We start from the raw sequence: 13,976 nt of genomic DNA on the forward strand, positions 1-13,976 counted from the left end.
GCAGAACTAAAATATATATCCTGCTGCTTTTACACACGCACTAACATAACGCTCAGCGATTCTCTGCGATCAACCTCTCACATGTTTAAGCTGCGGGAGATTTCACTTGTCATGTTTGCATAGTAAGCTAACGATTGATAAGACGATGTCAGAGGAATTGGTGCAAATTATCATCACTCACCAATCAGTACTGTCGCTCTCTATACACAGTTCGCGCGATTGCAAAGTGAAAGCAAAAAACAAGCGCAAATTCAAACGCGATTTCAGTATGTCACATATTGACAGTGGCCGATGCCAATGACATAATTACCCAGCTACATTTCCGAAAGAATGCAAAAGCATTGACATATATTTTTCCTTCCTACGATAGGCCGACGGGCAGGGCAGAGATAGATTTTGGTAGCCCGACTGGAAAAAAGCCCCAGGACGTCGGGCTAGCGATTTTGCGAGCCCTGTACCTGATTGAGGAATCACTCATCTTTGGAAAAGAGAGTTTATTATGGAGAAATGTCTCTTTCCAAAATAAAAGCTATACTATACGCTTCTTCTGGGCTATATTCTCAGCAGCATATTAAACATATCAGGTCCCCATAAGGAGAATCATGTGCTAACGGCTGTCTAAATGACTCGGGTAAAGTTTGTAGCATGCCTGCTTGTTTTTGTCTGCTTCCACTTGTCTTTGCACGAGGATGATGTCGGAGTAAATGTGCAGTCATATTCGTTGTGTTCCCACTAGTGCTGTCAGCGTTAATCTGAAATGACGTTAACGCCACAACACGGCAAATCTCCGTTAACGAGCTACCGCGGATCGCCTCATGAGTGGGGCTGGAAGACGTCAACACATTAACGAGCTAACTGCGCTAACACACTAGTTCCCACCAATTGAGCATTGCTGGCACATCTGACATACTGTTTTACTTTTGTCCATGATGCGCTTACCTTCAGGGTCATACGTCACATGAAAACCAAAATAGTTCCAAACGCCAGATCTGAATGAGGGTGGGGGAGGTTCAATTTGCCATGTTGCAACGAGCTTAACTTCTGTCTAGCTAGCTTGCCCTGCGCTCAGTGAATCTGCGGTCGACTACTCCGCCTAGGCTGCACTGTCGAGCGCAGATCCACTGAGCGCTCAACACAGACAGCACCGTCAGAAGGAAAGTTGATAAAATAAATTAAAAATGTTGTATTGTTCGATACATATGCGTACCGAACCGAAAGCACTGTATCGAACGGTTCGATATCGATACGAGTATCGTTGCACCCCTAATATATATATATATATATATATATATATATATATATATATATATATATATATATATATATATATATATATATATATATATATATCAAGTTAATGGTGAAAGTACGAACATCACTAATGTCACATAACTTTGCCGACATGTCGCCAATAGTAATGTTTTAATGTTCTTCGTTATTAAACATTCACACATAAATAAGTGACGTCATATTCAGTACTTACTTTTGACAGTTCACTCTTGGCCGTAAAATTTAAAAGGGACATAAATACTAATTGTACTTTCTGTGGGGATCATCCAGAAACTGTGACACATCTTTTTTGGTGCTGTTCTCTTACACAGAGATTCTGGAAGGAATTTAGCAGGTTTGTTATTGTCCATATTTTAAGGGAGTTTTCTTTACGATGGGAAAATGTTTTATTCTGTTTCTTTAAGTTCCCCAAGAAGTATGATAAATGTTTTTTTATGATAAATTTGTTAATACTTTTAGCTAAACTTTTTATCCATAAATGTAAGTTTACTAACAAAACACCATATTTCTGTCATTTTTTAAGGATGTGGAAATGTACATTCAATTAATATCAGACTCCACCAACAAACAGGCTCTCAAAACAATATATGTGAATTTTTGCGTGTATTCTTATAATTGTTACCTTTTTCTTTCACCCCTGGCTTTTTGTGTTTATGTTCTGTTTTGTATACTTCATCTGTTCGTATGTTGTATACTCATTGTTTGTTAAATAAAGTTTAAAAAAAAAAAAAGTTCACTCTTGGCTGCTCCCTTCTGCCGTATTTTGCGGCAAAATTATCCACACCCACCGCCGCGCTATGAATTGTGGGATATATGGGACCACGAAGCGTGCACCGGACCACGCTTGATATTTGGGGAAATCGACGGCGCATTTGGAGTATGCATTTGAAGTACACTTCGAATTGGGACAGCCGTCGTCGCACGGCGGTGACGTAACCGCACTTAAAATGCGTACTTCAAGCGTGCAGACCCTGAATTGGGACACACCGCCTGATTGGAGGAAAACTGAGCGCTCTTCTTCTCTGAGCTTAAAGACATGGAGGTCAAATAAAGACACACTCTGAGTTTTTACGTGGACTCTCGGTTTATTGTCAGCACTCTGAGAGGAGACACTGGTTGGCTCTCTGCAGCGGCTCAGCTGATTGGCTGTCTGCAGCGGCTCAGCTGGTTAGGACAGAGGAGGACGTGGAGGAAGAGGAGGACACCACCTTCCCGTCAACCACCTCCTGGACCACCGTCACCACCCGCTTGGTCGTGGTGCTCGAGGACTTGGTGGTGACACTGCGGACCAATCAGAACAGAGCACAGGTTAGCGTCTGCTCTTAGCTTCAGCTTCACTCTTCGAAGCGCGAGTCTCACCTGCTGGTGGCGTCTCCATCCAGCAGCCTCCTGTACTCGGCGATCTCCATCTCCAGCCGGGTCTTGATGTCCAGCAGCATGCGGTACTCCTGCCCCTGCCGCTCCAGGTCGGACCTCAGCTGCGTCAGCTGCTCCTCCAGCGACATCACCTGCAGGACAACCGAGTCACAGGTGAGACGAAGAGCAGCGTGCTCAGGTACAACCCGCGAGCTCGGGATGAACAGCGGCTCACCTGCATCTGGTACCTGGAGAGCTGCATGGAGTAGCGGTTCTGCGTCTCAGCCAGAGAGGCCTCCAGCGACGCTTTCTGCAGAGGAACGCAGCGTTTGTGAGGTCAGCTGATCAAAAGCGACACCTGCAGTCAGACCCTTACCGTTCCTATCCTAAAACCTCGTTTTTATTGATCTTCCTCTCTGCTTTCAGTCAAACCTCGGCTCATGTGACCCGTCAGTGTTCAGACAGAGAATTAGAAACAGCCTGATCGGACGTTTTTCACCGCCTCTGTTCACAGCTCGCCCCTCTCTCTTTTACAGTGAAGCTCCTGCAGCTGCAGAGTGGAGGTCATGTGACACTCACCATGCCCAACATGGACTGCAGCTCGATCTCCAGAGACTGCAGCGTGCGCTTCACCTCCGTGACCTCTGACCTGGACGTCTGCAGCGAGGTGGTTTGAGTGATGACCTCTTTGTTCAGAGTCTCAGTCTGCGCAGGAAACACGCACACAGGTTAATACACAGGAGACGTCTGCGGTCACAGGAAGTGACGTCATGGTGGTAGGTACCTTGGTCTGGAACCAGGACTCGAGCTCTCTCTGGTTTTTGGCGGTGACGGCCTCGTAGTGCTCTCTGATCTCAGCCATGACCTTTGTGAGGTCCTGCTGTGGACCGGCGTCCACCTCCACGTGCACCTGACCGCTCATCTGATTCCGCATGGCGAGCAGCTCCTACACACACACACACACACACACACACACAGACACACACACACACACAGACACACACAGACACACACACACACACACACACACACAGACACACACACAGACACACACAGACACACACACACACACACACACACACAGACACACACAGACACACACAGACACACACACACACACACACACACTCAAGTTCAGCTAAAAACAAGTTTTCTTACAGTAAAAGAACAAATCTGTGTTTGAGCATCTGACTCCACGCTCACCTCCTCGTGGTTCTTCTTCAGGAAGATTAGCTCCTCCTTCAGGCCCTCGATCTGCATCTCCAGGTCGCTCTTAGCCAGCGTCAGGTCATCCAGGACCTTCTTGAGCCCGCTGATGTCAGCCTCCACCGACTGACGCATGGCCAGCTCGTTCTCATACCTGCATGAGGAGGATGGATCACAGGTGAGGCTCAGTGATTCAATCTGAGCTGCTGTGGCGCCACCTGCTGTTCAAACGTCCTAATATCATTGGATCTTTCCCCTGCAGTAACAGCAGTATTAACAATGACACTCTTATCCAGTGTTGCCAACTTAGCAACTTTGTCGCTATATTTAGCGAGTTTTCAGACCCCCTAGCGACTTTTTTTCTAAAAAAAAGTCGCTAAAAAAACTCGTGAAAGACATTAAAAAAAACAATAATTGCTAAAATAAATTTAATTTGTAGTTCTAAATAAACTCTAAATGCATTTAGGACGTTTTTTGCTCACTTTATGTCTCGTCCACGATGTTATTTCTCTCTCCAACAATGTAGGTTACAATTACGTTAGCATGACCAATTATGCAAATTAGGTGATGACGTCATTTAGCAACTTTTAGGACAACCAATAGCGATTTTCCTTACTGAGGAGTTGGCAACACTGCTTATCAGAGGAGATCCTGCTCCTGTGCGTGCTTTATTTCAAATGTTCACCATGACTCGCTGCTCTGATCTGCTGCTGCTGATGGAGACTCGAAGCATCATCTGAAGCCAATTTTTAACCATCAAATAAGGGACACAACCGAGTGTAAATCTGCACTGTGTGTGACATCGCAGATTTGCTCTTTATACGTAATTTCCCAGTTGGCATCTCTATCAGAACGTCACCGATGCTCCGTCGATGTCTCCACCTGAAGCCTCATTTTGTCTCGAGAACCCAAAACATCTCATATTAGCACCACGTGGCGACAGTGGGGAGGAAGAAGTCCCTTTTAACCCAGGACTGCTGTTTCATAACATAATGCTAACATTAAGTAGCACATGATCTCAGACTTGTATCAGACATGTGACTGATGGCTGCAGCGGCCTCTGCTGGGCGTCAGATGAACTGCAACCCGCTCTGCAGGTTCCTGCAGACTCACTTTGTCCTGAAGTCGTCAGCAGCCAGCCGGGCATTGTCGATGCTCAGGTGGATGGCTCCGTTTTTCTTGGTGGCTTCCTGAATCTGGAGACAAAAAACATCGTAATGGATGAAAATCAAACTTTATTGATCCACATTAAGGTGCTTTTATTTTGTAATTACCGATGCAGTGCAGGTCTTTTACTTTGAAGAGTGTTTGTACTACAGGAAACACATGTTTCGTAATCAAGATAAATACTTGGCTGCCAGTGAAAGTCAGCAGGGGGCGGGGCCACAGGATTACTGATTACTGCCCCGCCCCCTGCCAGTTCTAACCAATCAGACAGAGCATTTTTATTCACTTTTCATTTTCCAATATTTCAGAACTTTTAATTAACCAAAAATTCCCAGATTGTCAGAGATGACTGAGGTTCAGATCAGAAAAGTAAAACCTCCTCAGACTGTGTGCTGGTTCACCCAGTTGGAGACTTCCTGTGTGATTATGATAAATAATGCATTATTATACTTTTAGTTTGTATTAACTGAGCTCCGGCGTGTAAATCTCAGGTTTGAACTGAAGGTTTATGTTCTCTTTTCTAATTTTAGATCAGACATCCTTCAGTCCTCTGATTTCTGAAGCCACCTCTCCCGTTAAACGGGAGATTTGCAACCTTTGTCTGCAGGTCGGATGCAGAGGAAAAACATTAACAAAGTGTTTCTGTGAGAAACAAACTGAAGATGAGTGAGAAGTAAAGCCTGGATATGGCCTGTAGAGGGCGCTCTGTGTCACAGCTTGGAGAGAGTGTAGAAAACTGCAGAGGAACAGATCCTGAAGATCATGATGAACGACGTTCAAAGGAACAGGACGAAGCTCGCAGTGACATCATCATTCAAAATAAGGTAAACATGAAACAAACAGGGTTAAAATGGAGGTGAGAGCACCTGCGGGAGGACGAGGAAGCTTTACCTTTGCAGTGATGTCGCTGATGGTGACAAAGAAGGTGGTGTAGTCCCGGGTGGAGGGGCCGACCTTGTTCTCCAGAAACTGCCTGATCTTCAGCTCCAGCTCGGCGTTGGCCTTCTCCAGCTTGCGCACCTTCTCCAGGTAGGAGGCCAGACGGTCGTTCAGGTTCTGCATGGTGAACTTCTCGTTGCCGATCAGGCTGTCGTCCATGCCAGAACCGCTGTAGCTGACGGAGGACAAGTAGCCTCCGCCGAGGCTGCTATTGAGCCCTCCGCCCACAGAGGAGGAGGAGATGCGGACTTCGGAGCCCCCAGCTCCACCGTACACGCTGCTGGCCCTCATGGAGCCGCTGCTGCCCACGGAGGACCTGACGGAGCGGGAGTATGAGCGGGTGAAGGAGGCCATGGTCGATGCTGCGTTGCTGCTGTGGCTGAAGACGACAGAGAGCAGAGTGAGGAGCTGCAGAGCTCTCCTCCTTTTATAACTCCTGCAGCCTAAGAGCTGTCACTCAAACAGAAGGTGAGGCTGGGCGAGGCATGGGGGGGGGTCACGGAAAAATGTAACCTGTAACACACTGATGCTTTTCTCAACCCTGCTTCCCCTGCAGGCTCAGCACGACCTTTGCCTCCAGAAAGGAGGGAGATTAATGAGCAGGCGACACTTCAGCCAAAGCTCAGTAAACATCAGCGACTCCTGAGGAGTGACGGGTGCAGAGGGGGTGGTAACAGCTCGAGGAACAGCCTGACAGCAACGGCAGGCTGCGATCAGGCTCTGCACACACGGGCCGAAGGTAAGGAGGCACCCTGCAGAGGAGCGACAGCGAAGCAGCTTAACACAAACATGAATCTACAAAGTTACAATCAGTGCAAATCATCAAATATTCATCAGATGAACTGTGAACTGTTCAGAGCTCTGATGTTTCTCATGAAATGTGACAGTTTGCTCTAAAGTGCAGGACATGGCTCGGTGGGCTGAGGTCATCCTCGAGCTGGAGGTCGGGGAGAGCGTCTCCGGACCCGAAAGCAGCTCCGCCTGCGAGCCCGACCTCGTGTTCAGGAACACTGAACCAGCTCTGCATCCTCCCCAGGACACTCCAGGAGCTGCCTGCAGGACAGATTGTCCTGCTTTCATCCTGCGAGCCTCTGAAGGTGTCAGAACAAACACGAGTTCAAAGGTTACAGCTCTTAATCTGAACACACCCACATCCTTTATTCAGTTTATTCACCTGTTTTATGAGGCAGTTGAGGATTGAGAAATCCAAACATGGCTGACATGTCCATGAGCTCTGTGAGAAATGATCTGATCAGGTGCGAACAGGTCGAGGGTCGCTGCCGTCGGAGTATAAGGAGGGCAAACACACACGTGGGCGTCCAGGAACGCCGTTCACTCAGAGAAACAATAATTTCTCATTAAAGCCAAAACAACATGTTTTATTTAAAGCTGCTCTGTATCGATCATGTAGCCTCTGTTTTCAGGCCGTCACATAAGAAGATCGTCTCGTGCACTTTAAACAACACGCAGCACGAGCGGGAGGAGGGAGGTACGGGCCTGCAGCATGGCTCACTCTGGCTCCTGCTCCGTGGGTGCTGGGTGACCCCTCCACACCTGCGTGCACACCTGCGTGCACACCTGCGTGCACACCTGCGTGCACACCTGCGTGCACACCTGCGTGCACACCTGCGTGCTAAAGAACCAAACAGGACAAGAAAAAAAGTGTCTCTCTTCCTCAGAGGAGATGTTTGCCAGCTGAATGTCATCACTTTTCTTTGGAAACCTTCTGAGCTGGAAGACTTTAATCCGCCGCCCTTTGAACGCGCTCATTACTCTGACTGTCGCTGTGTTTATGACCACCCCTCCCCATTCCTTTGTGAAACCCCACGCCCAGCTCGCAGCGTCCCATCTTTCATCGCTAGCCGATCACGCCCTCCTCAGGACTGTAAACCTGCCCGTTTCACACAGCGAGGGGAGGGGATTAAAATCACAGTGAAACTGCCCTCTCGCTTCGCTGCCATCAGCGAATGTCGCCTAACCTGCTTCTACACCCTAAGCTGACCTCTGACCCTTCCTGGCTTTGTCCCAGTGTGATGCTTGACTTTCACTGTATGACACGATGACAGCCGTCACTCACCAAGACGCCGCTGACCCGCCCCGCAGGAGAAGCCGAGCCGGTCTCTGCTGATTGCTGAGGTTCCAAAACTCGACATGGGAGGAAAGTTAAGTTGGCAACAGTTATCAAAATGTTCTTAATTTATGTTTCTTAACAAACACACGACACAATAAAAACAGATGTGTTTTATTAACAAAAGAACAGCAAACATGTCAAACGTTTAAACTAAGAAACATTGTTCAGTTTGATTACATCAAAACGTCTCTAAAAGGTTGAGATGGAAGCAAAAAGTCTGGAAAAGTCAGCAGTGCTGAAGAGAAACAGCTGTTTAACGCCTGATCATGTGACCGGTCAGCAGGTCACATGATCGGGTATCAAAAGAGTGTATCAGAGAGGCAGAGCGTCAACAACCGGCAACAAACTGAATCATGTTCCTCACTGTGAACATCTCATCATCTACCAAGCACATCTACTGCGGGTGTGGTGCCTGTTATCGACCCGGAGTTAGCAACATCCCCCAAAAACCCGAAGAGGAGAGTCCTGGCCCCTAGCCCTGCCAGTGTAGCAGAAATGATGAGGATGATGATGCAGCAGCAGCCGTTCTTCTCTGCGTGAGTAGCTTAATGTTGTTCGTGTGTAATTTACGTTGAGTAGGCTAACCACGTTATTACATTAATGCATGTAAGGTGAACTAGCAAACACCATCATAGCTACATGCGGCTGTGTTCTTGTTTGATGGCAGATACTCCCTTCACCCTGGACAAAAAGGCTAAAATGACCAAAGAAAAAGTGGAAAACAGTTAAACATGAGAGGTTTTTGGACAAAGTTTGTGTTTTTTCCATTGTTTAAGCTGCTTCCAGCCAAGAGTGATACCATATATGCCCCATAGCTGCAGAAAAGGCTAACATTGTTATCTTTTTACAAAAAACAGCTGAACATGAGAGGTTTTTGGACAAAGTTTGTGTTCTCCATTCTTTAAGCACCGGCACCGTTTCAAAAGTACCAGTTTGGCACCGGTATTGGATAAAACCTAAACGATACCCATCCCTAGTCCTTAGGCAGGACTAGTAAAAGCGCTATACAAATAAAGGCCATTTAACAACTGGATACTGGTGTGCGATGCTGCATTTTTTTGGTATCAATCTGATACCAAATAAATACGGGCCAGTATCACAGATACTTTTCAATAAATAAGGTGGATGCGTCACTGAATTATCTCAATTAATTTCCATGAGCTTGAGTGTTTTTTGTGATGTTTCCATTTTATTTTAAATAGTTAAACCCAGGACATACTTAGGACAAAGTTCATAATTAAATAGAAAATGAATATTATCTTTTTTTTGGGGGTGGGGGGGGGGTGTCTTAAATATAAAATGCTCGCTAACCGGTAAAGAAATTAAAACAAGTACTGTTGAGAAACTATAATACAAGAATTACAATAAAAATTCTCAACAACAAAAACAAAACTGCTGAGAATATAAATAACAGCTGTTGCCCTCAACAGGCTTCCTCCAGGAGCCTGTTGAGGGGAACCTCAGGAGCCTGAGTAACTGAACGAGCCGCTCTGGTCTCGCGTCTTTGATGTTCCAGACCTGAACGATGTGGAAATGCTTTCGTCTCAAACGACATCGCTCCAACAGACCAAATCACCAGTTAAAGGTAACTCTGTAAGTACATATAACCAGCAGACGTCTCACAGCAAAGCTAAATGCTGTCACATGACGCCTCTGCACGAGCATCCCGATGTGCTACAGCGAACACAAAGTCACATGACCTGCACACAGAAGCACAACAAGACGATTACAAAAACCAAAAGTAGCAACACCCAGTGATCCTTGTCTCCACCCCACAGACAGTCGTGGTCCTACACCATCAGCGCACGGCTACAACTACACACTCCACACCAACTCAACCAAAGGCCCACCTGCATCAGGTCATGACTAATGAATGATCTCAACCTGCTCTCAGTTTCCTGCAGAGGTCAGAGCCACTGGTTTACTCCCAATCTGATACACATCACTTTACCTGCTGAGTGTTCAGAGGCGCACGGGGCTCGAGGAAACTAAACGCAAACTCGGGAGCGAGCTACCAAACCCCTCAGTGGACCCCACCCAAGATAACCAAACAATTTAATTTATACAGCAACAAATCACAACAACAGTGTCCCGTGTGAAGCGGTGAAGACGATTCATTCCTCCCTTGATGGGTCACCATAAACTGAACCATGTGAATAAAAATAATGTTAAAATATTAAAACATCCGACTCGAGTTAAACATCATATTTAAGGTTGAATTCACTGAGCAGTTCGTGTCTTGATGGATGATTGAGCGTCTGAATTAATCGTCTTCCTCTTGTTGTTTCTCCAGCTGTCTGGGTGGAGGCGCCACATGTCCGTGAACTCCGCCTGTTTGTCCAAAGTTCACAGAAACTGTTTGTTTGCTGAGCTAAACGCCTCTAAACTCAGATACAGGTTATGAACTTCCACGGCCTGACTGATGTCGCAGCGTGAACGGTGGTGACGAGGAGGACGATGTGTAGGGGTGTAAGCAATCCTGGGATTATTGAGCAGTACCTCCGTCTGCACCTACAAAGGTAACTTGATTACATTTTGAGGCAGCAAACGGCCTTCAGATTGAACTCATCGTTGACTGTTTGAGAGATGCTCCAGCCGACTTTTCTTTATGCTTTAAAATATGAATTTGTTTCTATTGCGTCTTCACTCGTGTTCATGCTGCAGACATCGATGAAGCCGTGGTTGTGGCACCAGCTTCGCTTGTTTCAGAGGAAGTTTGGAGTAAGAACTATGGAGGACGCAGAGCTGAAGGCAGAATCAACAAGGATGGATTTGTAACGGGGAACTACAAATATGGCTCCCATCGAGCAACATGGGTTCATGATAGAAACTAATATCAGCTGCTGTAGCTGACGCTGCAGACTGACACTAAAACCTGGTTTATCCTGCAGAGCAGCAGACGAGTATTTACCAGCTGAAATCACTCGGCTGAATATTTTCACTCTTCCAAGAACTCGTCGAGTCTCACTGGTATCAAAAAGCCTCAAATGCCTCACTGATAATAACCGACGCGAAGCCTTCCAGCAGTTTCTAAGCCTCGGGACTGTTGGACTCACTCCAGCATCAAACAGCACAACCAGCCGTTACACAAACACGACAGAAACGAGGCTGAAAACAGGCAGACAGACAGGTTATTCACTGACCTCGGGTGTGAACAGCACTGCTGTTTATCAGGAGTTCAGTCTTTTCCATTAGTTCAGTTTCAGGAGCAAATGCAGACATCACAACTCTTTACATGAGTCCTGCTTTGCCTGTCACACAGGTGTGCTCGCTCAACTGATTCAGCAACACAAAGGACGCACAATCATTCAGCCACAGATACACAAGCAGCTTTCAGAGCTCTGACACAGAAACATCTTTGTTGGAGTTTCACAAAGAAGCTTCTGAACCGGTGAAGATGCAGAAAGTGTAAAACCGAGTGAACAAGAAGCAGAGTTTGCGTCTGTGACTGAAAATGCCTCAGAGCTGTGCAGACGTTACTGCGCACGCGTCGCTCCTGTTTCCTGCTTGTTAAAGCCCGACACGCTGATCAGTCACATTAAAGCTGCAGCTCGGCACACGTTCAAATAAACGACCTGTAGGGGGGGGTTCACAGAGAAGATCAGTTCAGGATCAAACGTCTCTGCATCTGCGCAGAAATGAGCCTGAAAACCTGAAACTCAGTTTCAGTAAAATCCAGGTTTTCCCATCCGAGTGGTAACCGGGCCGGCTGAGATCAGGCGAGCGCGGGCAGTGTGGGCCGCACGCCGTGGTTTATTATCGAGGGCTGTGGACGTGCAGGGTGAGGACTGGGTCAGAGTTCACAGCACATCCTGTTTGTGCAGCGTTGGTGAACCTGTGAACTCAGTTATTCCTGCGGACGACCTCATTAGGTATGAATTTCAGAGCTGTGTGTGTCACAATACAACAACCTCACAGTGATGAATACTTAAACAAACACCTGACGCTGAAACTGCCTCAGAGCCTGATTGGACGTGAGGCACACCTGTGTGCACCACAGCGCTCACGCTCACCTGTTCCCTTAAAAACACGGAAAACTGAATCAACTATAGAGCTAATAACCAATAATGATATTAATATTTATCAATATTTATTCTGCAAACGTCTCTTTGACCTGAACCATGAACAGGAGGTCTGATGGCGGCTCTGACATGTAAAGTTTATTTTATTTATTAAGCGCTTTTCATAGACAGGTAGTCACAAAGCGCTGCACACAGAGATTAAAATAAACAGTATGATAAATAGCAAAATGCACAATATAGAGTTTAAATGTAAATTAAAATATAAAAATGTAAAAAGCATTTGTACTCAAAGTAAGAAAGTAAAAGTCTTTGGAGAAAGTTTCCATTTTTGTGCAAAGCTGACTGAACCCTGAGCCTCGTGTAACAACAAGATAATATCAGTCGATGGAAACAGGAACTTTATTTCAGTTTGTTTTCATCCTAATAAATGTGCTCAGCTTGAGTCGAACATGAGCTTTTCCTGTCGCCTGTGACTCTGACTCTAAACAGGAACATGTGAGCAGTCAGAGGTTAAAGTGGATTCAGCAGGAACCTAAAATCAGCTGAAAGTCTCAGTGTGGGAAAATAATCACAGCTCACAATCATTTCTACTGAGTGTTCTTAGTGCAGGCTGTACACACAGGTGTGCTCGCACCTGAATTCAACCAGATGTGAGCAGATGTTTCTGGCTGGTTTCATCCTCCACACTGACGCTGTGTATGCTGTCTTTATATTAGACAGTCACACACTGGTCTTTACTTTAAACCATCACTGTGCAGCAGACCTGTTCATCCTGCACCTGCAGCCTTTCAATAACAGTCAGTCTGGTTAGCAGCAGCTTTATGACAAACATCATGTGACACGTACAGATTGAACAACACTTCCATGTGAGCTTTAAACGAGCATCCTTCCTTTGACTCTAAGCTCTCTGCTTCCTCTCCTTCTTCCTTATCTTTCTCCATCTCTGAGTGAACATAGCTCTCTGTCTTTGCTGTCCCTGAAAAATAAACTGCAGCACACTGTGGGACAAACTGCACGCACACAGTTTGTGTGTTTGCTGGTGTTTGTTGAGTTCATAGAAACGCTGCACTCCCGTTACTCCCTTTGTGCTCGCTCCTCTCCTGCAGCAGTAGCCAGATGCCGAAGTCGCTTTGACGATTGAAGGCTCGCAGTGACGAAATAATAACTCGATTCAAATGTGTTAAAGCAAAAGTAACAAGTCTGTTTTAAAGTGTGAGGAGTAGAAATTACAGATATTTGTTTAAAAGTGTAGGAAGTAGGGGTGGGGAGGGGGAAAGGGGCTGGCAGGGTTAGGGTTTGGGGTGATGTTCTCGGGAAACTCAATATGTTGTATGTTTGCGGTGTGCTGTACAAATAAACATTACAAACAAAGTGCAGGAAGTAAAAATAAAAAGTTGTCAGAGAAAAACTACCCAGCTAAAGTACAGATACCTGAAAATTCTACAAATACTTGAAGTATTTGTACTTAGTTACTTCCCAGCTCTGGATAGATTCCTGTCAGTGCTCTGCAGCTCTGAGAGGCTGAAGCTGGAGGCTGTGTTTCCTGCTGTGACCAGCAGGGGGCAGCGTTTCTTCACAGCTTCACCTCTGAGACTCTGCTGTGAGTAGAAACATGTTCAGTTGGTTTCTGCTGGGATGTTTTACTGTCTTCATGCTGAATGGAGCTCCTGCTTCACTTTGTGAGTCACAGTTTGGTCCCTGAGGCCGGTGACCACATCAGAGGGTGGCGAGCTCGTCAGGGCCCAACATTTGTGCGTTTTCTCTTCTTCTTCATCAGGTCTTTTTCTGCTGCGATGCCTGCTCAGCTCTGTTACAGTTTTACTCCCTATGCAAGTGAAATGGATGCAATTAAAACACACTGATTT

At 46.2% G+C, this 13,976-nt stretch overlaps 1 protein-coding gene across 1 annotated transcript; it reads right to left on the bottom strand.

Annotated features, from left to right (window-relative positions):
- Positions 1-2,355: 2,355 nt before the first annotated feature.
- LOC148103059 (keratin, type I cytoskeletal 13-like) lies at positions 2,356-6,375 on the bottom strand. The gene is made up of 8 exons (XM_087840207.1): positions 5,911-6,375; positions 4,966-5,048; positions 3,850-4,006; positions 3,431-3,592; positions 3,226-3,351; positions 2,882-2,956; positions 2,650-2,798; positions 2,356-2,571 (listed from the first exon to the last, which is right to left on the bottom strand). The coding sequence occupies exons 1-8, from the start codon at positions 6,310-6,312 to the stop codon at positions 2,451-2,453; spliced, it is 1,275 nt and encodes a 424-aa protein (XP_087696333.1). The 5' UTR covers positions 6,313-6,375; the 3' UTR covers positions 2,356-2,450.
- Between the last annotated feature and the right edge of the window lie 7,601 nt (positions 6,376-13,976).

This window comes from Neolamprologus brichardi, chromosome 4 (genome assembly GCF_056152115.1).
Source record: "Neolamprologus brichardi isolate AB-2024 chromosome 4, ASM5615211v1, whole genome shotgun sequence".
Classification (NCBI taxonomy): domain Eukaryota; kingdom Metazoa; phylum Chordata; class Actinopteri; order Cichliformes; family Cichlidae; genus Neolamprologus; species Neolamprologus brichardi.

What these genes read in the sequence shown, in the direction of transcription:
- LOC148103059 (XM_087840207.1), bottom strand. Translation starts at nt 6,312, where the DNA reads ATGGCCTCCTTCACCCGCTCATACTCCCGCTCCGTCAGGTCCTCCGTG. An exon ending in GCTGACGACTTCAGGACAAA is followed by an intron (nt 4,007 to 4,965) that starts GTGAGTCTGCAG and finishes CTCCTCATGCAG; the next exon opens with GTATGAGAACGAGCTGGCCA. An exon ending in GATGGAGACGCCACCAGCAG is followed by an intron (nt 2,572 to 2,649) that starts GTGAGACTCGCG and finishes ATTGGTCCGCAG; the next exon opens with TGTCACCACCAAGTCCTCGA.